Source organism: Galeopterus variegatus, unplaced genomic scaffold (assembly GCF_000696425.1).
Source record: "Galeopterus variegatus unplaced genomic scaffold, G_variegatus-3.0.2 Scaffold5088, whole genome shotgun sequence".
Lineage (NCBI taxonomy): Eukaryota > Metazoa > Chordata > Mammalia > Dermoptera > Cynocephalidae > Galeopterus > Galeopterus variegatus.
This window is the reverse complement of record NW_007731199.1, coordinates 1-27,005: the sequence shown is the minus strand read 5'-3', so window position 1 is coordinate 27,005 and position 27,005 is coordinate 1. Positions and strand designations below refer to the sequence as shown.

Here is a 27,005-nt window from a genome sequence, read left to right as displayed (position 1 = left end):
CCGGACACGAAAAAAAAAAGACAAAAAGGAAAAAAAAAAAAAAAAAAGAATTTTTTATTTGCATTTCATTATGATCTGGGAAGTCTAAATAAACTGTATGTTAAAATGAATTTTGTTGGAGCAACAGCTATTGGTTAAAAGATAATCAGACAGGAAGAAAAATATGACTTTAATTGGGAATTATTTTATCCACTTCAGAAGGTACCCAATATAAAAAGTGACAAAAAATATTAGAAACCCTGTCCCTCTCCCCCAATCATCTAAAATGTGGTTCCCAACTGAAAGACTGTGGTGATCTCTAAATTAATAACATAAAAATGATAAATTCCTATTGCTTTACTTTGTTCTAATTCCTGAAAGAGGAATCATCAAGTGAAGAGATATATAATTGGTTAAAAAAAGTTTTAGTTTAAATTTTTGTTTTTAGCGGTTATAAAATCACAGTTTAAAGAGTTGACTAGGTCTGTAAGATTGTTATGAAACTATTGTCTTCCTCTCTACCATCTCCCTGTCTCTAGAGGCAAGTTCTTTCAACATTTCAGCTACATCCTTTTGTATTTACCTCTGTATCTCTAAATAACACCTCTCTTTTGTATTTCTTCACTATTTTAGACATTATCTATTAGCTTTCTACATCACAGATGAGAATTTGGGAATCTTTCATCTCCTCATCTGCAGTCCCAAACACATACATATTTCCCATTAAATACATATTAAATAGATAATTTTGGATTATCTTCCCCATCTTTGTCCCCATCCTTTACATGCATAGTTTGTCTCCAGGAGTTATTTTATACATAATATCTCTGGTCCCATGTTTCACCACAATTAATTTTTTCAAACAAGGACATGTGATCCAAGTTGGATCTATTAAGCGTTTAATTCCCAGGAGTTTATAATTTAGACTGAGGTTTAGTCACTCTGAGATTACTGAGTTGGTAATATATAAATCTGGAACTTATCAGTAATCATATCCTACCCATATGGATCAAGGATTTGAATAGTGGTAGGTAGCTATACAATTTCTATTTAGTGGCGATTTAGGAGTCACAATCTGATTTGAGTTGAGTGTGTGGTAGTGATGTTACAGCACTTGGCTTGAAGCTGCTACCAAATGCACTCTTTTTATTTAGACTGTATGTTTATCTGGAGTGGCTCAAGAGATGAAGCTGCATTAGTGAACAAACTGATTTGTCCTGAAAGAGAAGATTGAAATAATCATGTAAAAACAAATAGAGATGAAAAGCGGGCTTGATGGTTTTTAAAGTTCCTTCCAGAGGTCTGACTGCATTCCTGCCATTGGGTTTTGTGCGACACCGGATACATTTTGTGTTTATGCTTATGCTTATGCCAGGGGTATTCCATGAGTACCCAGTTATTTGCAACCAACAAGGTCCTTAAAAACCAGAACCAAAACCACATATCACAATATCCTTGTTCAATCTCAATTGTGATTTTCAAGCCAATTTTGAGGTTACTGCAAAGCACCAAAAAAAAAAAGCATAGCTGGCCTCTTTCTCTCAAGCTGCTGATTCATATCTTTCCTAGGACAGAGAGATACTTAAATAATAAAGGGCACTTGAAGATCATTTAGGTAAGAAAAATGAAATTAAGCAGAGTAGATAACAACATAAATGGAAATTTGAAAGCAATATTTGTTACACATAAGAGCAATAAAGTTAATGCACCCAGAATTAATTAAAAATTGTCCTATGGTGAGCAGAAAGTTCATGATTGTTGAAGCTGAATGATGACTAACAGGGGATTTCTCATAATGGGTACATACAATGTTTTCTTTATTTATGGACTGGCCAGTTAGTTCAGTTGGTTGAGTATGGTGTTTTAAAACCAAGGTCAAGGGTTCAGATCCCCAGACTGGCCAGCTGCCAAAAAAAAAAAAAAAAAGTTTTCTGTATTTTTGTTCAGAATATTCATAATAAAGTTTAAAAAATTATCTTTATTGTATTTCCATTTAAAGTAAATGTTTTAAAGAGAAAGGCAAATATAATGTACTTAAACTACTCTAAATAAAAAACTAAGAAAACTAACAGAACTACAGAACCATCCCTCTATGTTTTGCTTTTTTTTTTTGTTGTTGTTTGTTTTTTTAAAAGATGACCAGTAAGGGGATCTTGACCCTTGACTTGGTGTTATCAGCACCACGCTCTCCCAAGTGAGCCATGGACCGGACCTTATGTTCTGTTTTTTAAGGGGGNAACAAACTGATTTGTCCTGAAAGAGAAGATTGAAATAATCATGTAAAAACAAATAGAGATGAAAAGCGGGCTTGATGGTTTTTAAAGTTCCTTCCAGAGGTCTGACTGCATTCCTGCCATTGGGTTTTGTGCGACACCGGATACATTTTGTGTTTATGCTTATGCTTATGCCAGGGGTATTCCATGAGTACCCAGTTATTTGCAACCAACAAGGTCCTTAAAAACCAGAACCAAAACCACATATCACAATATCCTTGTTCAATCTCAATTGTGATTTTCAAGCCAATTTTGAGGTTACTGCAAAGCACCAAAAAAAAAAGCATAGCTGGCCTCTTTCTCTCAAGCTGCTGATTCATATCTTTCCTAGGACAGAGAGATACTTAAATAATAAAGGGCACTTGAAGATCATTTAGGTAAGAAAAATGAAATTAAGCAGAGTAGATAACAACATAAATGGAAATTTGAAAGCAATATTTGTTACACATAAGAGCAATAAAGTTAATGCACCCAGAATTAATTAAAAATTGTCCTATGGTGAGCAGAAAGTTCATGATTGTTGAAGCTGAATGATGACTAACAGGGGATTTCTCATAATGGGTACATACAATGTTTTCTTTATTTATGGACTGGCCAGTTAGTTCAGTTGGTTGAGTATGGTGTTTTAAAACCAAGGTCAAGGGTTCAGATCCCCAGACTGGCCAGCTGCCAAAAAAAAAAAAAAAAAGTTTTCTGTATTTTTGTTCAGAATATTCATAATAAAGTTTAAAAAATTATCTTTATTGTATTTCCATTTAAAGTAAATGTTTTAAAGAGAAAGGCAAATATAATGTACTTAAACTACTCTAAATAAAAAACTAAGAAAACTAACAGAACTACAGAACCATCCCTCTATGTTTTGCTTTTTTTTGTTGTTGTTGTTTGTTTTAATAAAAAACTAAGAAAACTAACAGAACTACAGAACCATCCCTCTATGTTTTGCTTTTTTTTTTTGTTGTTGTTTGTTTTTTTAAAAGATGACCAGTAAGGGGATCTTGACCCTTGACTTGGTGGTGTCAGCACCACGCTCTCCCAAGTGAGCCATGGACCGGACCTTATGTTCTGTTTTTTAAGGGGGTTATTTTAATAGAATCTGATAACACTTTAAAAGTATTGAAAAATCATAAATATCTTCTTTATAAAAACAAGGACTTTAAAAACTCTTAGAGACAGGAACAAATAAAAACTAACTTCTCAGCAATTTAAGAGATTTAGCCAACAACATTTGATACTTGATAAATCAAAAGAAATGATTAAATTTCTCCCCTTATTTAAATTAATAAAAAGTAATAAATACATATTCTTGAGAACAGGATTTATTTGAAAAATTTAGAAACTCACAGGTGTTCCTGGTGCTACTCGGGATACGATTACAGGCATCTTCTGATCATATCCTCCCTTAAAAAGAGAGCAAGTCAAATATTACTCAAATATTACCCAAATAAGAACATCTTAATTTAAAAATTGAGTACAACATAAATTCTTGATTACCTTTACATTGAATCCAAACCTTCCATTTTCATCCGGTTTCATTCTGATTAGAACAAGATCATCATGTGGTATACCACCATTAGGCTTAAAAAGACAAAAATAACTTGTAATTTTCTTCATTTATAATTTGACCTTCAGATATGAATGAAGCATGCATTTTGTATGCTTATATTATCTACAGTATATAAAGAATCATAATTCTAATAAAAATGCTAGTTCAGGAATGTAAATTTCTTTGACTAACAGCTTGCAGTTACCCAAATTAGATATTATTCTCTCATGCCTTCTTGTCAGTACATGCTAGACTAAAAGTGCCAGGAACAACAGGGGCCAGGTCTGTACTTATTAACTGCTATAGCCCTGGACCTGGCTCAAAGCTTGATGCCTAGCAAGTGCTCATACACGGTACATGAATTCAAATGATACTTCTCTACTTGATATATGCGGTTTTTAAAAATGTCTTTATTGAGATATGATACCTATTGAAAGTGTATAATTCAATAATTTTTACTCTAGTCACAGAGTTGTAAAAAGATCACTACTATCTAATTTAAAAATATTTTCATCAGTGCCAAAAGAAATCTTGTATGCATTAGCAGTCACTCACCATTCTTCTACCTTCTAGTCTCCAAAGCACCAGTCAGCTACTTATCTACTTTCTGTCTCTACAGATCTGACTATTCTGGACATTTCACATACATGGAATCATTCAAAACATGGCTATTTGTTACTAGCCTTCACTTAGTAATTCTATGCCTGCTCTTTGAAGGGAAGCATTTGGATAATTCTTATTTATATTTCAAGACGCATATCAGAGATGATCTCTTCTAATTAGTTACTCTTATATACTCTGTGAATTACCTATATCATTTCTAATAATAGAACTTTTCGTACTGCCCTCAAATTATCTTCCTACTTACTCTAGATCCCATCCTTTCTTCCATACTCAAGGACATTGCCAGCAATTCTGTACTCTAGTGCAGTATCTGTTTTCCCCTCCTTCTGGGAAACACTCTCATTTCTCCCTTTTTAGAAAAGGAGTTCTCTTTAGATTTCACTTCACCATCCAGCTACTGTCCCATTTCTCTCCTTCCTCTTGGTGCTATACTTCTTGAAAGAGTTGTCCATATTTGCTATCTCTGTTTCCTCTAATTCTATCTTCCTAGAGTCAAGTTGTATCCCCACTACTCCACCAAAACGATTCTAATTAAGGACACCAAAGATTTTCACACTGCTAAATCCAGTGTTCAATTCTGTCTTCATCTTTTTCACTTGACTTACCAGTAGCATTTGACAAAGTTGGTCACACTCTCTTTCTTCACACCAGCCAGTTGCCTAATTTTCCTTCTATCTTTCTGCATTTATCTTCTCAGTTTCTTTTGCTGGTTTCTTTCACCTCCCTCGTGTTTACAATTTGGAGGACCAAAGGCTCAGTTTCTGCAACCTCTACACAACTTCCTTTGTGATTTTTACTGTCGTGTGTGTGTGTGTGTGTGTGTGTGTGTGTGTGTTTGTGGCTTGCCGGTATGGGGATCTGAACCATTGACCTTGGTGCTACCAACACCAGGCTCTAACTCAGTGAGTGAACAGACCAGCCTTCTGTCTCATGGTTTTAAATACCATCAACATGCCATCAACTCTCAGTGTTATAACTCCAGCTCAGACTTCTACAGAATCACGTACCCAACTGTTTTCACCTACAAATGGATTCCTAATAGGCACCTCAAATTTAACATGTTCCAAACTGAGCTCCTAATATTCTACCCATACCTGGGCCATCTGTAGCCTTTCACATCTCAGTAAATGTCAACTTCATCCTTCTAGTTGCTCAGGCTGAAAATACTGGAGTTAATCCTTGATTTCTCTCTTTCTCTAGTATTCCACATCTGTCCATAAGCATATCACGTTAGTTCTACTTTAAAAATATATTCAGAATACAATTATATCTAATTCCTTCCACTGCCATCACCCTGGACAAACTACCATTACTTGCTTGGAATACTGCAATATCTCAACCAGTATCTCTACTTCTGCCCTGCTTTCAATCTATTTTAAACACAATAGCCAGTGTGATTCTGTTACAACTTAAGTGAGATCATGTTACTTCTCTCCTCAGATATGTCCATTTGCTTCCTATTTTACTCAAGGTTAAAAGACAAAATCCTTACAATGGAAGGCTTTTAGGATCTGGCTCTCTCCTTTACCTATCTACTCCACATTTGCATATTTTCCTCTAGCCACATTGATTCCCAAGGTGTTCCCTGACTATATCAGTTACAGTCCTGTCTTTGTACCTGCTATTCCCTTAGCTTACCTGCTCTTCTACTACGTATCTACATAGCTTATCACTAAGTTTATCCCTAGATCACAGTATGTAAAATTGCAACACTACTCCTGAAATTCCCTAGTCCCCTTCCTGCTTTATTTTTCTTCCTTAGCATTTACACTAATACACTATATATTTAAATTATTTACCATATTTACTATTTGTCTCCTCCTTATCTCCAGAACACAAGTTCCTTTAAGGCATGCATTTTTTTCTTTTCTATTTTGTTCAGTTATATCCCCAGAGCCTATAACAATGCATGGCACATACAGGTATTGAATAATTTTTGAAGGAAAAGACAAACTAGATTGTACATTATGTAACAGTAGGGACCATGTCTCACTACCACCAAAGTGCCTAGCACACAGCATGAGTTTAATAACTATGAATCAATGAATGAATGCATGAATGAATGATATATAAGAACCACCACACAGCTAGCACCAGAGTTGTCATTCATTTTTGGCAAGAATTCTGATCTCTTTTTGATGTATCCATGGTAGTGGAGCACAAAGAGTGGGAGAATAGAATGGTGTTCTCTTGATTTTAATTCTAGATAATGTGAGGAGATTGTGGGTGAAGAAAGGAGAGGGCAATGAGTATAGTGGCCACTAGAGACTTCTGGCACTACATGTCAATCAATACTTGCTGTGGACCCTCCCTTCTCTGCATCTTATTTCTTTCTCTTATTTCCCTTTAAGTTTCCTGAAACACACCCATATTTCTGTCTTCAGGAACTTCCTCAGGAACACAGTGTATCCTTGAAATTTACTGACAATCTCACTTCCGGTTTATTTATATCTACTTGAGAGAGCAATGAAAAATTCATAAACCAGGAGATTCTAACAACTTATCATTTTGTTGTAGTAAAAGCATGTTCTTTCAGGCAAAAGCACTAAAATAATTCATAAATTATTTTGTAGAACAGAGAGTGGTCATAAAGTCCAAGAACATGCACTTAATTTCAAAAGGTTGATGAAAATGATAAAGAGTCTGTGCTAAGAAATTATATAGTAAAGTTAGTGGTAGTACAGGTATGTTTTGCCAAACTGAAATTAACATAAATTTGTCAAGAACTTAACTTCTAGAGCAATAAGAATTTTATAAATGATGACAAAATGGAACTCCACAGTTGAGTTACACCATGGCACAGTTCATAACCACTAATATGATAAAAAAGAGAAAGTACTGTAATAATATGATAAAAAAGAGAAAGTACTGTAATATAATTTACAACTAAAACATGCCACAGTGCAAAAGAGATTTCATTTAGGATTAAAAAAATTCAAGGAAAAGTGAGAATATCTGAAGAAGCTACTTACAGTAGGTTTTTCAGGGGAAGATGGAACATCAAATGTTTCACTAATATGGTTTTCCAGATCTTGCTGAGAATGTGAAGAATGAATTTGATTCCAACTGTTTTTCTTAGACTGTTTGGGTGGTAAAGCTGGAGGTTGTCCATCTCCAGGGGTCTCCTGTGATCTAGACAAGAAAAAAGAAAAATAATAAATATTTTGGAAATTGTCTTATAGAATTGTTTTTTTAAAAGTTAGGGTCAGATATTTAAAATGCCTTATAGGAGACAGGCTTTAAATACCATATTTATTTGCAAGTGCCATTTTTAATGAAAACTTTCTTAACTTGGAAGTAGTAAATCTAATTTCCTACTTTATCAAATCTGTAAACACTTATATATTTGTTAATTTGCTCTAACAATGTACACATCTTTCCAAAAAAATTTTTTTTAAGTGGAGTCATGGGTAGTCATGGAATAAGGCAGGCAAGGAAAACTCAGAATTGAAAACTGAGCTGTTAAACAGATAAAACACCTGGTACAGTCTAACGAACTTAAGTGACTGGCCTACTCTATGTAGAAATAAAACATGATTCATGAGAGTAATGAACTCACTGATGTGACAAGGATTAAAAATCTGAGTGTTGAGATCATCACTGAAGAGACAACACTGTATGAGACACTGTCAGAGTATATGATGTAAGGTGAAAAGGCAAAAGTCCAATCAGGAACTGATAAAAAGAGCTAAGTATGATAGGGGAAACTTCAAGTTAGAAACTGTAGCTTTTAAGAACAAGCACAATATATGTAACAACATTAATTGTGAGTTTTCCACAAAGGCCAGAAGAGGGAACCAATGGTTCAACTTATGTCCTAGGAAGCATGCATACATGGAAGTTGTGCAGTTTGTGAGAAAGTGAGAGAATAGGCAAGGGGAGGAAAATGGTTCTTGATAAGAGCTGTGACCATTATTGAGGTTACTATCTATCTCTGAGATGGCAAGAAGTCCTTTGGGGAGGTCCTCTGGGGAAATAAAAGAATTACCGTCTCATTGCCTAAGGACAGGTAAGAGAGCTGCTGCATCAAGCCACATGTCTGCTGCTGTGGTATTCGGGCACAGATTTCACATAGTATCTACTCTTGTTGACTGACAACAGATACCTAGCACCCAAGCTGTAAGGTTCTGAGAAAGTAGAACTGTGTTAGATATATTATTGTTTAAAATATTCTTCATACCTCCCCCTCTTCCCAGACATCACACTTGGCCATATGACTTGCTTTGGCCAATGAAATGTAGGTAGAAAGTGGTTATGTGTCACTTTTGAAAGGAAGCTTTAAGAAAGAGCTCATGATTCATTATGCTTCTTTTTTTCCTTTGCCATAGACTAGCCACATCCCAAACATGGACTGTTGTCAGTCTGGGCCCTGGAACGAAGACAATGTGTAACAGAGCCACAGTTGACCCATGCTGTATGTATAATGTGAGGAAAAAATAACCTTGTTGTAAGTCACTGAAAGGCTCATTTGGTATTGCAGCGTAACTTAGCCCAAGATAAAAGATATACAGATCACTGCCAGAGTGACCTTTGGACACACATGTTCTCATTTGGTAGAGGAGGTGAGAACTTATTTAGAAGCTGGCTGCTAGATACCTGGTAGATATGGGTACTGAAGCTGAAAACATGATTAGTGTCAAGGAAGTCAGTTGGGATTAATAAATGATGTGATTGTATGGTCCTCCATGGAAATTTCTCCTAAGAGAGAATAGAGTCCTCCTGAAATTTTATAATCTGGTATAAAATATAACCACTACATAAGCAAGTAATGACCACTCAGCCTAGACATTGGTGTACTTCAAGACATGAATGCTCTAAATTCTGATAAGTCTATAACGACTGCATCAGAGCACACACACCCTCCTTTTCAGCAAAAACTTCATTGAGATCTGCCTTAAGGGCCAGGGATTCCCCAAATAGTAGTTTTTATGCTACTTTAAACTGCCAAGAACCAAAACCTCTAAGGACCAATACATTCAAGTGTTGCTGGTTCACAGAAATGTTTCCATGAACTAGAATAAAACATGTTCCTCAAACATGGCCTACTACATGGGATTAGAGCAGATAAAGATGGATGTCCCTAGGCAGAACCTCACAGACGTGACATTCTTTTTTTTTATTTTTTTTTGTCTTTTTGTCTTTTTCCGTGTCCGGCAACGGATCGCAACCCTCAGTGCTGCCCCCGTGCCGGACCGGGGACCGGCAACGGGATCGCAACCCTCGGTGTCGCTCCCGCGCCTCGCTCAGCCAGTGAGCGGGAACTGGTCCGTATGTGGGATCCAAACCCTCGGAGGGAGCGCCGCCGCGCTTCCCAAGCGGCGCACTATCCAGTGCGCCACCGGGCCGGCCCAGACGTGACATTCTAAAAAGCAGTTGATAAAGTCTCCAAAAGTTTACAAAAAAGAGGTCACTGGACTCCACACATATTAATCAACAGGTCTCATGCCTTACTTAGGTCTAATTGTAACCCTTAAGGCAAGTTGATTAGAATTTTTTTTTTCTGATTTTGCATAGTTATCATACCCAGGAAGCATTCAGCCTCAAAACTAACGACCTGTGGGAAAAGGTATACAGTTGAGATCAGATGGGAGTAGTTAGCAACTTTCCTTATTCTTGGTCCAACTAACGGTCTTAATATAGTGCCGAGTATATAGCAGGACAAACTCAAGCCTGATCTGCAGTGGAATATCTAAATGGGTATACAGTTGAGATCAGATGGGAGTAGTTAGCAACTTTCCTTATTCTTGGTCCAACTAACTGTCTTAATATAGTGCCGAGTATATAGCAGGACAAACTCAAGCCTGATCTGCAGTGGAATATCTAAATAAGCCAAAATTAGTGTGTATGAGCATGACAGTGGTAATCCTCAGTTACATGAAAAGGACAGCACTGATGTTACAGAACAATTTAGTAAAACTGCTGAATCTCCATTTTTGGAGTTAGAACTTAGGCACATAAAGTCAAAAAAGCTCAGAAGTCATTTTTATTGTGTACTTTGGATTAGAAATAATTGTGCTAGAACAGTGGTTGTAAATTTATGGCTTGTGGGCCAATTTTGGCCAACACACATTTGGACCATTCACTGTTTATAAAAACAACGTGAGTTAACTGACTACACTTGAAAAATTATATACAAATCTGGATTTTCAGAAAGAAAAATCTGGAAACTCTGGAAGGAATACGCCTGCAATACCAGTTGTCAAACACCAGATAAGACAAGTGGCAGCTGATGCCTTTAGATAAGGCATGGGCACTTCAACTCACATAAATCCCCACCCAGTGTTACTTGCCAGACTCCAGTGAGTATTTGAGTATAACCTCTTCTTAAACATTCAAAACAGACAGGAAGACAAAGATAGGAAGAAAGCCCACATATATAAGCTTGGGTTGGGATTTAAGCTAAATTCTAAAGAAAAGGTAAGAAGAATGGAGTTTAGGCTAAGACACAGCATAGGACAGTAAAACTTTAGATTTCAGGACAGGGGCTACCTACCTTCTCACTGTCTTATGTAACTTTCTTGTTGAAGTAACTTCTCAGAGAGTGCCACACAGGCTCTCCAGATGCCTGGTTACTCTAGGAGGTTAGGTTGGCCTGGGCAGCTCTTACAATCTAATTATGTGCTCTCTCAGTAATCCCAGTAACTGTTTCCCCCTTCTATGCTTCCAAACTCTACACACCCACAAACACACACACACATCTTTAAAAGTAATCAAGAATGTCAAAACAAACTCCAGAAATTCATATATTGGGCAAAGGTTATCAATTATGTTTTTAAAGACACACTCCAAAAATATTAACTCAATTTATTTTAACAAATAGCTTCCTTCTTTATGTCTAATGTAGAACTATCATCTGCAATCAATTACTTAAAACAATTATCTAGGAAGTTGACTTTCATAGGTAAACCATGCACTATAATTAGAAGTTATAAAACATTAAAAATAATGTAATGAAATAGATCAGTTCTTAAAAAAGATACTATGAGGGGTCTTCAAAAAGTTCATGGAAAGATTCATATTATCTTTTAATTCTATTTTCCATGAACTTTTGAAGTACACTTATATTTCCAGAAACACACACACACACAAATCTGCAAAGTATAACAATATACTTGAGAGAATAACCAGGCAGCATAATAAAACACAGCAGAAATAATTATAGGAAAGAATCTATAATTTAAAGAGAAGGCCAGCATCTACTAACAAGTAGTTTAGAAAGGACTAGGGAAATAAAAACCAAAGAAAGAAGTAGGAACCAGGGCTGTGGCTGGAGACTAACAAGTAGAAGCAATCATCTGGCTTAAAAATGGGAGCTGGAAAAGATCTGTCATATGAAAAGTTAGAAAGAAATGAAATCCTTAAGAGATTATTTTAGTTACTTACAAAAAAGAAAAACGAGCAAGATAAACCTTGAAAACTGTGAATTAAAAAAAAAAAAAATGTTCAAGGCCAAATGGTACACACATACCCGTCAAAGAAGCATAAAGTTTATTCTAATTTCAGACTAGAAAACAAAAACTATATCCTTGGTAGCCACTAATACAAACTTGCCAAGAATGAGAGTTCTTTTTAAAACTCCTGTTTTCTAAGATACACGCCAGGAGATCATGTCTCATTTAACTACAATCACTAAGGTCATTCTAATCCTCACTAGACATTTAATCTGACTTATATTACACCAGACACAGATAAAATTCTGATTTAAAATTCAGGCTTCCTGACATTTTGACTAACTTATACTGATATTAAGAGTATTTCAAAGTAAACACCACTTCAGACTGATTACTAATTAATGCTCAAGGCAATTTAGAAAATGAACATTAACCTCTTGGAGATATGATTAATATATATGAAGGTACTTCAAAAAATCCATTAAAAAACTATTAGGAGGGCCTTGGCCACGCCCTGCTGACACGTGCAACCAGCCTAGCAATGACCACTGACCACTGAGCTGCTGCAGGAAGTGCCCTGGGCTCTCCCAAGCTGGGGCGGTAGGGGGCCGAGGCCCTTGGCCACACACCTCCAACACCTGCAACCAGCCCAGCAATGACCACTGAGCTGCAACAAGGGCCCCGTATTCTCAAGCTGGGGTGGTGTGGGGTGGGTGCTTTTGCCACATCCCCCTAACATCTGTGCCCAACCTGGCAATGACCAAGCCACCGCTAGAAGCCCCTTGGTCTCCCCTGTGGGAATGAAGGGGGTGCCACAGGCCTCATTCCTGCCCCTCCTCCTTCCTCCTACTTCCATCCCATTTCCTTCCCCTTTCCCCTTCCCTCCCAACTGCTCTGCAACATCACAGAATGTAAAAATATAATATTAATTTTAAAAACCCCCAGAATTAAAAGATAATACACATCTTTCCATGAACTTTTTGAAGACCTCCAGTGAGATCAGAATTGATGATATCATATTATTTTATCAGTAGGAATCTATTCCAGAATAAGGCTCTCAGACCAGAGATTCCTGGTTTCAAACAAACTCAAAGTCCCTGACTTTGACCGTAGCTCCCAAATGCAAATAACAGAGATGCTGCTTAGAGATGGATTGCAGCTATAGCAGCCCAGGGATCTACAATTAGTCCTGCTCTCACAAATACAGCTTCTAATATGGTGCATCCTCTGAATCCCTGTGGCTTGATATATCCTTCTATCCATATTCTCTTTGGTTCTTTTATTTCTTTGTCCTAGAACAATCTAGTATTTGCAGGATTCATAATATATTGCTAGACCTGATCAACACTAGAAGAGAAATTAGGTAAAGCTGAATGTGTAGATGGAAGTCACCAGTGCCAGTAGATGAGAGGGTCAGAGGAAAGGCAAAGCTTTGAAGACTAAGCAAAAGGAATTGACCAAGTACAGACAAAGCTGTGGGGATAAGACTAGAACGGGATAGTCTAGGAAAGAATGGCTCAGGGAAATGAATTTAACACTTGAGGATATGAAGTATGCATAGAGTGTCTTGTGGATTAGGGACCTAAAGATAAAGTTGAGAATTCAGAGAATTCCTGACTGTGTTCAACCAGGCACCCATACATCAAACATGCAGCTGAATAAATTATTGATAACATATTAAAAGCTGTCAGTATATATATCCCCCAAAAATTAATGGAAAAAAGCTATATAATTATTACATGCTTAGAGCGACCCTACTAGGCAGATACTATTATCACTTAGTTTTTAACAGGTGAGGAAATTATAGAGACAAAATAACTCATCAAAGGTCACATAATTAGGCCGGCCCGGTGGCGCACTGCACTAGTGCGCCGCTTGGGAAGCGCGGCTGCGCTCCCGCCGAGGGTTCGGATCCCACATACAGACCGGTTCCCGCTCACTGGCTGAGCGAGGTGCGGGAGCAACACCGAGGGTTGCGATCCCGTTGCCGGTCCCGGTCCGGTCCGGGGGCGACACTGAGGGTTGCGATCCGTTGCCGGACCCGGAAAAAAAAAAAAAAAGGTCACATAATTAGGCCGGCCCGGTGGCGCACTGCGCTAGTGCGCCGCTTGGGAAGCGCGGCTGCGCTCCCGCCGAGGGTTCGGATCCCACATACAGACCGGTTCCCGCTCACTGGCTGAGCGAGGTGCGGGAGCAACACCGAGGGTTGCGATCCCGTTGCCGGTCCCGGTCCGGTCCGGGGGCGACACTGAGGGTTGCGATCCGTTGCCGGACCCGGAAAAAAAAAAAAAAAGGTCACATAATTAGGCCGGCCCGGTGGCGCACTGCGCTAGTGCGCCGCTTGGGAAGCGCGGCTGCGCTCCCGCCGAGGGTTCGGATCCCACATACAGACCGGTTCCCGCTCACTGGCTGAGCGAGGTGCGGGAGCAACACCGAGGGTTGCGATCCCGTTGCCGGTCCCGGTCCGGTCCGGGGGCGACACTGAGGGTTGCGATCCGTTGCCGGACACGGAAAAAGACAAAAAAAAAAAGGTCACATAATTAGAAGTGGTGGAACCAAGTTTTAAACCTAGTCTGAATCCAGAGCTTGTGTACTTACCACTCTGTTAAATATTTGCAACTCAAAGAAAATAACTGCAAAAAGCAGGAGAAAAGTTATTTTAAATCAGAGGTCTCTAAACTTTTTGTAGCAGTGGAATCTTTTCTTCAAATGAAATGTTTCTCAGAAGCCAACTTACAGGATAGATAAAACCTAAGCACCTCTCCTACCTGCCAGTATCTAGGCCTCAACAGAACTCCTAGGACTTATCAGAGAATATCCTGAATATGACTATTTTAAATTACCCCATTTTGATTGTAAATGGTAATACTTCTATATTTTAAGTTCTAATAGAAATGACACATTTTAATAAACAGAAAGCAAGATCAGTAGAGATCAGGGCTTAAATATAGTAAACATGGATGTATTTATTGCATTTATTTATTTTTTTGATGACTGGCTGGTAAGTGGACCCCAGCCCTTGACTTTGGTGTTACCAGCAACCGTGCTATAACCAAGTGAGCCAACTGGCCAGCCCCATACTTACATTAATTAATAACATTTTTAATTTAATGGTTTTAATATATCTAAAACCACTAATTTGTCTAAAATGTTTGGGAGGGAGGGACAGCGCCAGGGCTCAAAACATATACTGTATAAAATTTAGCCACATAAAAAATTTTATTTGCAAAGTGCCACCTGTGTTAACTTTTGGATGCTAAGAAAAAAGGGAGATGGGAAAATAATTCTAAAAGTATTCCAAATGCCCAACTTTCATATTAGAGTTTTTCCCCACAAATAACATACTTAATTTAAACTCTGACATTTTGGAAAATGTTAAGTGGAAAGCAAATAATGAAAACACTATGTTTAGGTGTACTTTGCTGGTAAGAGAGCAATACACTGTCACACGGTAGCAAAAGATTTGTTAGAACTGTCAATCAAGAACTGGGCAAAAACTTCCTGACTTATATCAGTCCAGTAAACTTAAAATTTCTTCACGAATACTTCAACAGTAGCAGGAAAGTAGCATATTTTTCAGTCAAAGGAGAGGAAGCAAAAACTCCTCATGATCCCAATCTACCCAGAACTTGCTTTTCCGCTTCAGGTCAGGAAAGCAAAGCAAAGGTATTTTGAAGGGGCAAGCAGTTTTTGCAGTCTGTGAATCTATAAAATTTACATGGGGAAACATTCAATTGTGTGTGTTTGTGTGTCTTTCTTTTAAAAAGTGCCCTTTAAGCTTCTGGTCTAGATGGCAGAATAGACAGTCCCTAGCAACACTCTCTCCCACACATCAACCAATTTACAACTATCAAAAAGCAGCAACAGCCAAGCTGGGCCCCTAGAGCTTAGGGGAAGAGGAGGAGAGGCCTATGGAGTGCATGAAGGTAGGAGAAGCCATGATGAGAGAAAGAAAGGATCGCTCCCACCATTTCAAGCCTGGGCTGCTTCAAGGCTAGAGCAGGTGAACATATGGAGCAAGAGCTGGCAAAAGCTGCAGCTGTGCCCTTTGTATGAAGTTGATTGGAGGTGGCAGAGGAGACGAGGGCCTTAGCGGCCCCCAGGCCAGTAAGACCGCTAACAGGGTTCTCATGGACCCACATAGGAGGAGCCCCAGACAACTCAAAAAAGGAGCTACTCAGATGCTGGTTAGTCACTGCAAGGGATGAGTGCATGGCCCATCCCATGGGAAATGTTTGGACTACAGGCAGTGGGGGAGATGGTCTCACAGGGGGCACAGCATGGACAGCTGATCTACCCTCAAATCAGCACAGGCCCATTCAGTGGAGACTGGTCAGGAATACAGAACTACAAGTGGTGCAGTTTGCTGAAAAGACTCAGGCCCAGACTGAGCTTCCATACAACCCAGGTGTATCAGACCTCACAAAATGCGAAAGTGATTACAACGTCAAAAATTAAATCCTGAACTACACAAAAAGCCTTCACCAGGGAATCAGTAGCAAAGAAGAAGTTTAGCTCAACCAAGGATTCAAGTGCTGGTACCTGCAGCAAGTTCCCCCATTTCAGAAGTAAGCAAAGGACAACAAATTAGTTCCAGTGCAGAGTTTAAGTGGTGGGAACAGTGAATAATCCAACACAGAACCGAAAGAAAAAACAAAATATCCACAGATCAGAGAAAAAGTTTGATATTAACCTTAACGGTCTAACACCACCAAAGAACTCCTGTAAAACCTAGAAGGACTGGAAATCCCCTGGGCTCCCAAGCTGGGGAGGGCAGAGGGCCATGGGCCTCAGCCACAACCCCCCGACAACCACATCCAGCCCAACAATGACTACCAGGCCACCGGTGGAAGTGCCCTGGGCTCCCAGCTGGTGCAGTAGGAGGGCCAAGGGCCTCAGCCATGACCCCCATGACATCCTCAACCAGCCCAGCAATGACTAACAAGCTGCTGCAGGAAGCACCCCAGGCTTCTAAGCCAAGGTGGTGAGGGCCAAGGGACTCAGTCACGTACCGCAGACATCCACAACCAGCCCAGTGATGACCACTGAGCAGCCCCAGGAAGCACCTGAGCTGAGGCGGTGGCGGGGGGGCCAAGCAACCAGCCCAGCGATGACCACCGAACCACTGCTGGTAGTGCCCTGGGCTCCCAAGTTGGGGTGGTGGGGGGCCGACAGCCTCAGCCACAACTCCCTGACATCTGCATCCAGTCCAGCAATGACTGAGCCACCACCAGAAGCCCCCTGGTGTCCCTGCTGGAATTAGGGGGGTGCCATGCGCCTTGACCATGCCCCTCTCACCCTATTTTCCTCCCCCTTCTGATCTCCCCTTCCCCCGAAATGCTCTGCAAGAACATCTTAGAATTAAAAATATATATATATTAATAAAAATAAATGCCCTTCGAAAAACATTAAGATAATGTGATTAAACCTCAGGAGTTATACTGTTTTGTTTTGTAATAGTTAGGCTTTTGAAATTCCTCCATATGGTTCATTTTTATGTGATCAGAGTGTGATTTTTAAATTAAACCAATTCATATATTTCAATCATGTCCTTAATTACAATACTTTTTAAAGTTTCAGAGTTAGAAAATACGTGATTATCAAAAATCAACTAAAAAGTTTAGAATTATAATTTTTAAAGTAATAAAATATATTATCATCAATCCTATCTCTTGCCTATTTATTCCCCATAGGTGCCACTGTTCAGTGTGTATCTGTCCTACTCCTCAATTCTTTATAATGTATATTATAAAGACACAATCAAATGTTGCACCAAGATATACGTTATCAAGGCTAAACTTCTGCCTGTCTTGATAGCTTACCCAGTCTTTCTTGGTTGGCCCTACCAAGGACAACCATGGCTCACATATGTGGTCATGTTTTCCCAGAGTACTTATAACTGCTTTGCTGACCAATCCATCTCTCTTTCATCCATCACTCTCAAATACATCCTTTCTTTAACTCTGAATACGTTCACTATATCTTATATCCCTTTCTCCTCGACAATTAATGAATTGTCTTAACTATCTATCTTGTAAGTAGTTTACTTTTTTCCCAATTCTCTAGCCATGTTTTTACTTGCATATGAGTTCTGTGTATTATATAAGCCAATAAATTGAGATATTGTACTATCTATCTTGTAAGTAGTTTACTTTTTTCCCAATTCTCTAGCCATGTTTTTACTTGCATGAGTTCTGTGTATTATATAAGCCAATAAATTGAGATATTGTATATTAATATTCTGCACTAAACTGATGGAGTATAAATACTGAATGAAAAAGCTGAATTTATGTATCAATCAATATGTAATATGAGGTAAGAAGAGATTTTAGAAATCATGTGTGCATGCTTTCTATGACTTGTTTTCAGTGTGAGGTCATCTTACTTAGTTCTCCCTTGTTATTTAATTTTCCCAACACGGTCTATTCATCCTTATGGTTCCCTTCCTTAAAAAATATTAAGAAAGCTCTACCTCTTACTACCCTATACTCTCAGACAACAGTACTAAATTATCTGCAGGAATATTTAAGTGTATGCACTAAAAATTGAAGAACAGTTTGAGTCAACAAAATACATAGTGGCTGGGTTGGTGGGGGAGAGCCAACCAGAACTCTCAGGGACAAATAAGCACATTTACAAATATATAAATTTTTAAAAATTGCATAAGTAACATCTTGTATAAAATGTCCTAACTTCTCTGATTATTTCAAATGAAGAAATTTGGGGCATCTGAAAATACATTATCAAGAAGTAAAATGAAAAGAGGCCTTACGGTGATGATTCCAGAATGATGCTATTAGCTTGTGTTGATGATGGAGATCTCTCATTCACAAATACTTCACTTGGGGAAGTGTGAACCACATGGTCTACCAAATGACCAACTGACGATGGTCGTAACCGGGTTCCCTCTTGTGTGAATGCAGAATTTCGACTAAATGAAGACAGAAAAAACTGAATGAAAATATGCTTTAATTCAATTTTGCCCATTTTCTTAATTATATGACCACATCAGAATGTGAGTGTGTGTTTTGAAGACTAACCATGTGGACTAAGTCTCTGATAAACACAGTATGATGGAAACAGAAAGAACAAAGAATGAGAAGTCAGAGATATGAGCTGTAGTCAACAATCTGCCACGAGGATTTTACCCATTCAGTCATCTATTATCTTTAACTACTTTAATGTTTCAAGGTTTTAGTCACTATAATTTCATCTTATTCAGCATTTATAAAAAAAAAGAAGTTAGAATAATTTAAAAATATCTTCTAGTCTGAATTATTTTTTAATCCTTGTAAATGTTTTCATTTATGAAACTTCAAGTCCTAAAAGTAAATAATGAATGCCATATTTCCATCTTTATAAGTCACATAAATTATTAGTCATTACAATTATTAATTACAGTAAGTAATATTTGACCATTTATTTTGTGTGAGACATTGTTCTAAGCAATTTAAATATATCACTTCATTTAAGTCTCATAACAATATTATAAGATGTTGTTATAAATATAATTTTGTAGATGGGGAAAATGAGATTGATTAACTTGCACAAGATTCAAAGTACAGTGACTCCAATGTTCATGCTTTTCACCATCGCACTGTACTCTCTCTTTAGAACTAAAAAAACAACCTTTTTCAGATGATATCTAGAATTGTTTCATTAACCAGAAAACTTAATCACAGCTACTGTTAATTAATTATTTGAATTATCTGGTTTAAACTTTGTGTTTCTATATTTCACTATAATTATAATTACTTAGTGGTGCTGGTAACAAATGGAGAAATGGCTGACTGCAAAAGGGGGCAGAAAAAGAAGGTTCTGAATTTTCTTCAAATAAGCTGATGAGCCACTAAATATATGCAATATTTTATTTTAAAAAAAAAAGATTAAGCAATCTGCAATTAGCAAGACAGAAACTATTGAGTCCATTTTTTCTATAAGCAAAGAAGACACCTAGGTATTAAAGTTCTGCTAACCAAACTGTTTATGTACATATTTTACTTGGTCTTTATTCAATGCTCTACTCCCTTATTCCCCAAGGCTATTCCATAACACTTCTACAATAAGCAGCAGGCAAAGAGGAAATAATGCTGCTCTGGAGCAAAAGAAAAAAAACATATCAGGTTTGATCAAAAGCGTAAAATTTTTACATATTTTGATCTGCAGGTAATGGAAATATATAACCAATAATTTAGAAATTAGCCAAATGGACACTTAATGTTGGTCAGTACTTACTGATTAGGAGTTCCAGGTGGAGACCGTGATGGGAGGCTTTGTGTTTCTAACCTTTCATCAGATGCTGAATTTCTGCTTACTATTTCCCAATCCATTAATTTCCTTACCAAGGGTTTACTTGGGGACCTGCAGAAAAAATTTCAATAATATGCAAAAAGATTTATTTTTATATCCCAAACTATGAATAAAATCTTAGAATTTGTTTTAATAGATCATATATAGATGAGTCAACATAAGCAGTTTACTTATAAAAAATTAATGCATTTAGAGATTATTTACCAAATAATTTCCTAAGAAAGTACATTTGCTTTATATAAAGAAGGAAGGAAAGACAGGCTAGAAAGAGTAGGATAGAGAAAAAAAGAGAAGAAACAGGAAAAGGAAGGAGAAAGTGAAAAAATGAGGCAATAGTTTGCTACCAAATGTTTTTTCAGATGTTATAAATATTATAGACATTGCCTATTTCTATTCCAGAGTATCTGAAACTCTAGCTTATCTTGGGATGAATTAAACAATTCCTAGCGTATTATCTTCTGAATGTCTTTAAATCTAAATCCTGATCCTCTGCCTCAGCAAAGACAGGACAAAAATGATAATTATACATGTAACATTTTATTTATAATTTTTTCTTTTTTACATATAGTAGGCCATTGAATTCTTTTTACAAAAACATTTTGGAAGGTTAAAAATTCTACCTTGTGGGGCCGAGCCCGTGGCGCACTCAGGAGGGTGCGGCGCTGGGAGCGTGGTAGCGCTCCCGCCACGGGTTCGGATCCCATATAGGGATGACCAGTGCGCTCACAGCGCTCACTGGCTGAGCGTGGTGCAGCCGGTCTCAAAAAAAAAAAAAAAAGGACAAAAAAAAAATTTTACCTTGTGGCGTAGAATAGAAGGATGTACACTTTATTACCTATCTATATATTGTCACCTATCACATTGATAAAGATGAGAACTAAGCAATCTTTTAAGAAAAAGATGTTGATATTGATTTATGCAGTTCAAAAGATATCATCTATTCGGAGATCAGAAGCCTTTACAATTTTAAGAATGTTAATGAGTTTTTTTATATGCAAATTGAGACACTGGCCAAAATTCACTGAACATATATGACATCTATTTATTTAAATGCCTAGTTTTCTGACATGCAGAATTAATATGGAGGCTAATACAATGAATTAAACTACTTACCTAAAATATATCATCTTATAAACAATAGTTTTGTACTTCAATAATAAATTCACTGAAGCACATAAAAATTATGTACAATCCTTTCCATTACATTACAATGAAAAACAAAACAGATGCTGTTATGCTACTTCAAAAACCAGATCATAAAAATTTGGATAGAAACATCTATTTGTGTAAAATAAAAAACCAAGACTATTTCAGTTATAGTTCATTGGATTCATAGGACTTCATTATGAATCTGGATTTACTTACACATTTTCCAGTCATAAAAAAGAATTGCACTTAGCACTGTGTTTACTTTTTAGCTTATCAGGATTTTTTAAAAGTTGGCCATCATTTTTCCCTCTCATCATGTACTAAGTATGCACTTTTGTATGGGTAAAAAAAATTACCTAGCAAGGCACAAAGCAAAAGTAATATTAAGTTATCCAATTATGTTGAAACAATGAGATCATTACGAATCAAAATTCTAATGTTATTAAGTTTGCAATTGAACTGTCAGCCTAGAATTTCCTTTCCAATATCTTAAACATGTAAAAAGAAATTGACTGGACTAAAAAGCATGGTAACACTGACCAAAGAGTACTCAATAAACTGTTATGTACATAGTAGGGAGCATTAAAATAATGATGAGTAGAGACACTGAATCCTTCCATTAGACCAATCACTAAAGTTTCTTTATCTAAACATCTAAATTGGCTAATACCTACGATCCTCAGGTCCCTCTCTGCCTCCTGAATTTTATGGTTTACTAGTACCTAAATTTTCAGTACAACATTTTAGCTTATTAATTTTACTAAACTATAAATAACTTAATTATGAATCTAAACCACCCAAGTGTCCTATCATTTCAAGAATTCATATCACAGCCAAACCCTTTTTGGTTTGGCATTGGCATCTCCTTAACTCAAAAACTAAAAGAGATGTAATGTTATCAGTTAAAAAAAAAAGACACTAACTCAGATTTCAAAGAAAGCATGAACATTTCCCATTATCAGGAGACTAAATTACAGGGATTTTTTTTTTTTTTAACTTGAAGACAACTCAGGATACCATCAGTCTAACACCCTCATATAGTATTGTAAATATTCTTATCAGTCACAACCAAGTGAAAATAAAGTATAATATCTCATGCATTTGGTTTTTAAAATAAAGATTATTAACTTATTTAAGCTCTTCTATTAATGTTAATTCTTAGTATTAATAAACTATTCTTTCCTCATATGTTAGACTGTAAAATGTAAGCTACAAGAGAATTTAATAACTATAGTCAGGAGAACTACTTTCATTTTCTGAGAGAGGGAAAAAGTCATTTGAAGGAAGAAAAAATCCAGCATACTTACCTAGTATAAAGTGTGAGAAGACTTTACTGTTAATGGACTAAACATGGTTGAAAATGCTATAAATTTAAAACTAAATTTCTGGTATTTTATTTTATTAACAGTTTTAACCTCAGAGACCCACCCACTCAAGCTTGCTGTGTATGTTTCCTGTTGAGTGTGGAAATTTCAGAGAAAAAAATACCACACTGCATCACTGTGTTTGCTATGCGGTAAACTTATTTTCTGACCATGGCACCTTATTTTTCTGTTGTATGAGAACACCGTTTTGCTCTCTTCTTTGATATATATGGCAATTGAAAAAGTGTGAAAGCAATTCAAAGAGTCAATTATTAGAAAAAGAAAAAATAATAACATTTAATTACTGTTAAAACAAATCTTATCATATAAAAAGTTTAAGCAGACACCTTTTCTATTTATACTGCCAACTAAGATTCCAAGAAAGAAAAAAACTCTAGAATTCTCTAATAATTTAAAAATTAACTTAATAATTGTTAAAGACATTAAGTGAATTTTGATAGACAAGCATCAGGTCATCATGAAAAGATTCTGATATATTGGCAAAACAATCCCAGAAAAGCTTTAGTATTTTGGAGACAGAGGGATCATTAAAAGAGCTCAGTTCTATTAAAACCTTGTCCCAGCTGATGACTCATTATTTCAAGGAGGACTCATACAATTCCAACAAAACAAAGGAACAGGAGAGTTATTTCAGGCTTATCATATTAGAATTTTAGCTCTACTATTCATTGAATAATGCATTTTTTAAAAATAAAATAACCTCGGGCCGGCCCGGTGGCGCACTCGGTAGAGTGTGGCACTTGGGAGTGTGGCGGCGCTCCCGCCGAGGGTTCGGATCCCATATAGAGACCGGTCCGCTCACTGGTTGAGCGCGGTGCGGGCACGACACCGAGGGTTGCGATCCCGTTACCGGTCACGAAAAAAGACAAAAAGGAAAAAAAAAAAATAAATAAATAAAATAACCTGTTAACTTCGTATTTTAATAATGGATACAAAACATACAATTAAGATGCAGGTATAACTGCATATTTCTAAAATCAGAAATGATAAAAACATTAAAACATAATGCTTCTAAAGAAACCATTTGAATGTAATATTAACCTTAATATATAAATACACTTATTATTTGGTACTCATATTAGGACATCATACTACAGTACAACTAGTAATCAAATCACATGTTCTATATTTTTATCAATATTAAGCAAAGAAAAAAGTTAAGCTTATTGTTAGTAAAGGAATAAAAAAGGTATAAGGATATTGTTATGGTATAGTCATAACACTAAAAATCAGAAAAATATTTTGATTTTAACAAGTACTGAAATGAGTGTTGCAAATAAGTTATAGTACTAAGAACTAGAACAAATATATTCTAAATTAAAACAATGCAGTTGACAGTAAGTAAACTATTTCTTAATACCAATTGAAAGAAAAACAATTTCATATTAACATTTTACTGTTAGTACTTTTTCTTCTTTTTTTTTCTTTTAGAACTTTCTAACTGGAAATTATGGTATCTAAGACTGTATAAGGAAGGATTTTGGATAATTTCAATAGTCACAACTACTGGGGTAGGGATCTCTGTGTTCTCACTTTCTTTTTTCTCTCTTTCAAAATATGAGTAACCAAGTCACTAATGTGGCACCAAGATTTATATTTAATAGAGAAAAAGACATTTCCCTTAGAAATCTAAAATTAAGATAAAATAAATGGATTTCAAAGCTTTTTTGAACAAATGCTGAAATAATTTCATCATTCAAATTTAAGTAAACTTATCACAGCAAAATCTATAGCCCTGACTAGCTGAATCCTTCCCACATCAAGGCATTTTCACTGACTGTTTTCCTGTTTGGGGTGTATTATTCATTGACAAATCAGGATGAAGGTAACCCCAGAATGAAGGAAAAAAAAATGTATGTAAAATTTATATATTTATTTGTTGGCAGCTGGCCGGTAAGTAAATTTTATTATTCAAATACACTAAAAACATGTTTCAATAATATTTTGTTTCAAATGTCCTTACTTCAAGGATCTCATAGCATTATTTCAGGACACATTACTGCGATAGCCTCAGATAGTCTTAGCAGTAATAACTACTCTGGAGGCAGGGACATGGCAGGGTAGAGGGAGGAATCCTAAATTTAAATCTACAGTTTATGATAAAAAGAATTTAACTGTTTAAAGTTTTATTACCATTATAAATGAGCAGATTTTTCAACATCAAAGAAAATATGCATAACATGTTAAGTGATAAAATCAAGCAACAAAAAGTATGAAACAACTTTGAAACAAATATACACATACATATAAGTATCTCTGTGAGTATATGCACAGGAAAATCTTGAATAGTAAATACCAAAAAATACATTAAGGGATTGTTTCAGGATGAGAGTTTTCCTTACATTATTTGACTCTGTTGGCATTTTAAAAGACAAGGAGATATTACTTAACATTGCTAGAAAAAAAGAGCAATTTTCACCTTTGGAGGGAAGAAAAACAAAAACACAAACTCCTTTTACTCAGAAACACAAAGTAGGAAGGTCTTTTGAATAAAGACCAAGAGCAAAATTTAAACAAAGTAAAACCAAAAGCAAAATTCTCTAGTTCTCTTTATTAAAACTCTTGTCTCCAGCAGTAGATGCCAAGCACATAACTCTTTAATTGAAGGACTTACACTCCCTAAGTCATTTTCACTGAAAACCAACTGTCTCTAACACACCTCTATTCAATTGATCAACTTCTGCTAGTTCTACCTACAAAATGTTTCTCAAATTTGTTCCTTATTCTCCATTCCATCACCAATGTTTTAGTTCAGGCCTTTATCATCGTCACTTGGATTAATGCAATTAACCGTCTAATTGGTCTCTGGATACTCAGCCTTTACATACTAATCCATTCTCTATTTTTGCTTATAAACTCTTTTCTAAAACATAAATCTGATCATGTAGTTTCACGTGTTAAAAAGCAAACTGACTACAATAGACCCTAAAATAATGAAGCCAATAAATGGAATACAAACAAAAAGCAACTTATCTGTTTCTTAACAGTATGATTTAAATAAATATGGAAATGTGTTGGTTAACATATGACATGTCATTTTATTTCCCAAAAATGTTTAAAAAAAGGACACCAACCTCCCAGCAAAATGTTATATTGATAATATAATACTGGATTCAGCCTATTCAGAGCTACGATGCTTGGTATATGATTAATGCTCACATTTTAAAAAATGAATCAATAAACTAGACAAACTAGTTTATCACTCCCTCAACGTAATTTATTATTTAACTAAAAAAGGATCATGTGATAATTCTGTAATCATATTTAGAAAATGGATTTTTAATCCTTCTTTTAAAAAAATTTAGACACTGAAACAGAATTGGCTTACCTTGCAAATACCCTGTCTTTATTTGCCTTTTCTTTGCCATACTGAACTGACTGGACTTCAGTTCTCCCACTGAAATACACAAATATACACAATAGAATCTTAAAGAGAACACAAGATAAAGTGACAATACACAACATGATTATACTACAATTTCATAAGAGACAAGACATTTCTAGCAGAGAAAAGGAAGCAGAGAATAAGGAAAGACTGGACTATATTCTAGTTATACCTGGATAGATGAAGCTTAATTACAGTTCTTTCAATAACAAACAAAGATATGTTCCACAGACACTTCAGTTTTGGATACTTCTTTGAGAGTGAGTATAAGAGAAATAATTTTGTGTGGGAAGAATTCCTTCTGTTATGCCCTGGGAAGGCACTCTCTCCAGAGGCAGAGATAGGTTGCCATGCCCTCACTCAAACCCTCCAGCCCCGCCTGAGATTCAGCTACTGTCTCCTCCACTACTCTAACGAAGGAGCTGAAACATGGGGCCAAACTGGGCAGACTTGCCCGTTGCAGTGAGGAGGAGGCCTGTTAGTGGGAGAGGGTTTGGATTCGTGTTGAGGATAAGTTGCTCTTTCTTTGGGCAAGCTTTTCTTCCCCCCCCCCTTTTTTTGTGGCCAGTATGGGGCTGCACTCTAACCAACTGAGCTAACCGGCCAGCCATAGCTTTTCTTCCTTGTCTACTGCTAGTGATCACAGACATGAAGACTAGTTACATCCTTAACTCCCGCCATGTCCAGACACAGCGTAACTCTACATTTTTGTAGATAGATAGGAACATTATATATTTTTGTATATAAGGACAAAAATATGGTGGGGAATGGACATTAGGGGATCTGTTTTGAAGCTCATTTGTCTGGCAAGCACAAAGTTTATACAGGGGAACTGATATTCCTCCGTCGTACACTAGTATGTTCAGACTAACTTTGCTAGAAGCTTGGTTCTCAGAGAATTTATTACTTGAGGCATCCCACTGCTTAAGTGTGAATGAACATAAATTTCTAGCATAACAAATAAAA

At 36.6% G+C, this 27,005-nt stretch overlaps 1 protein-coding gene across 1 annotated transcript in view; it reads right to left on the bottom strand.

The window, feature by feature from the left end:
- PTPN4 (protein tyrosine phosphatase, non-receptor type 4 (megakaryocyte)) overlaps positions 1-26,046 on the bottom strand; it is a 53,455-nt gene extending 27,409 nt beyond the window's left edge. The window contains exons 1-6 of the mRNA XM_008588892.1: positions 25,983-26,046; positions 20,046-20,171; positions 18,583-18,741; positions 7,392-7,551; positions 3,744-3,827; positions 3,594-3,650 (exon numbers count right to left, since the gene is read on the bottom strand). Coding sequence (XP_008587114.1) covers positions 3,594-3,650; positions 3,744-3,827; positions 7,392-7,551; positions 18,583-18,741; positions 20,046-20,140 — 555 coding nt within the window. The 5' untranslated portion in view covers positions 20,141-20,171; positions 25,983-26,046. The remainder of the gene's footprint in view (positions 1-3,593; positions 3,651-3,743; positions 3,828-7,391; positions 7,552-18,582; positions 18,742-20,045; positions 20,172-25,982) is intronic.
- Positions 26,047-27,005: the final 959 nt, after the last annotated feature.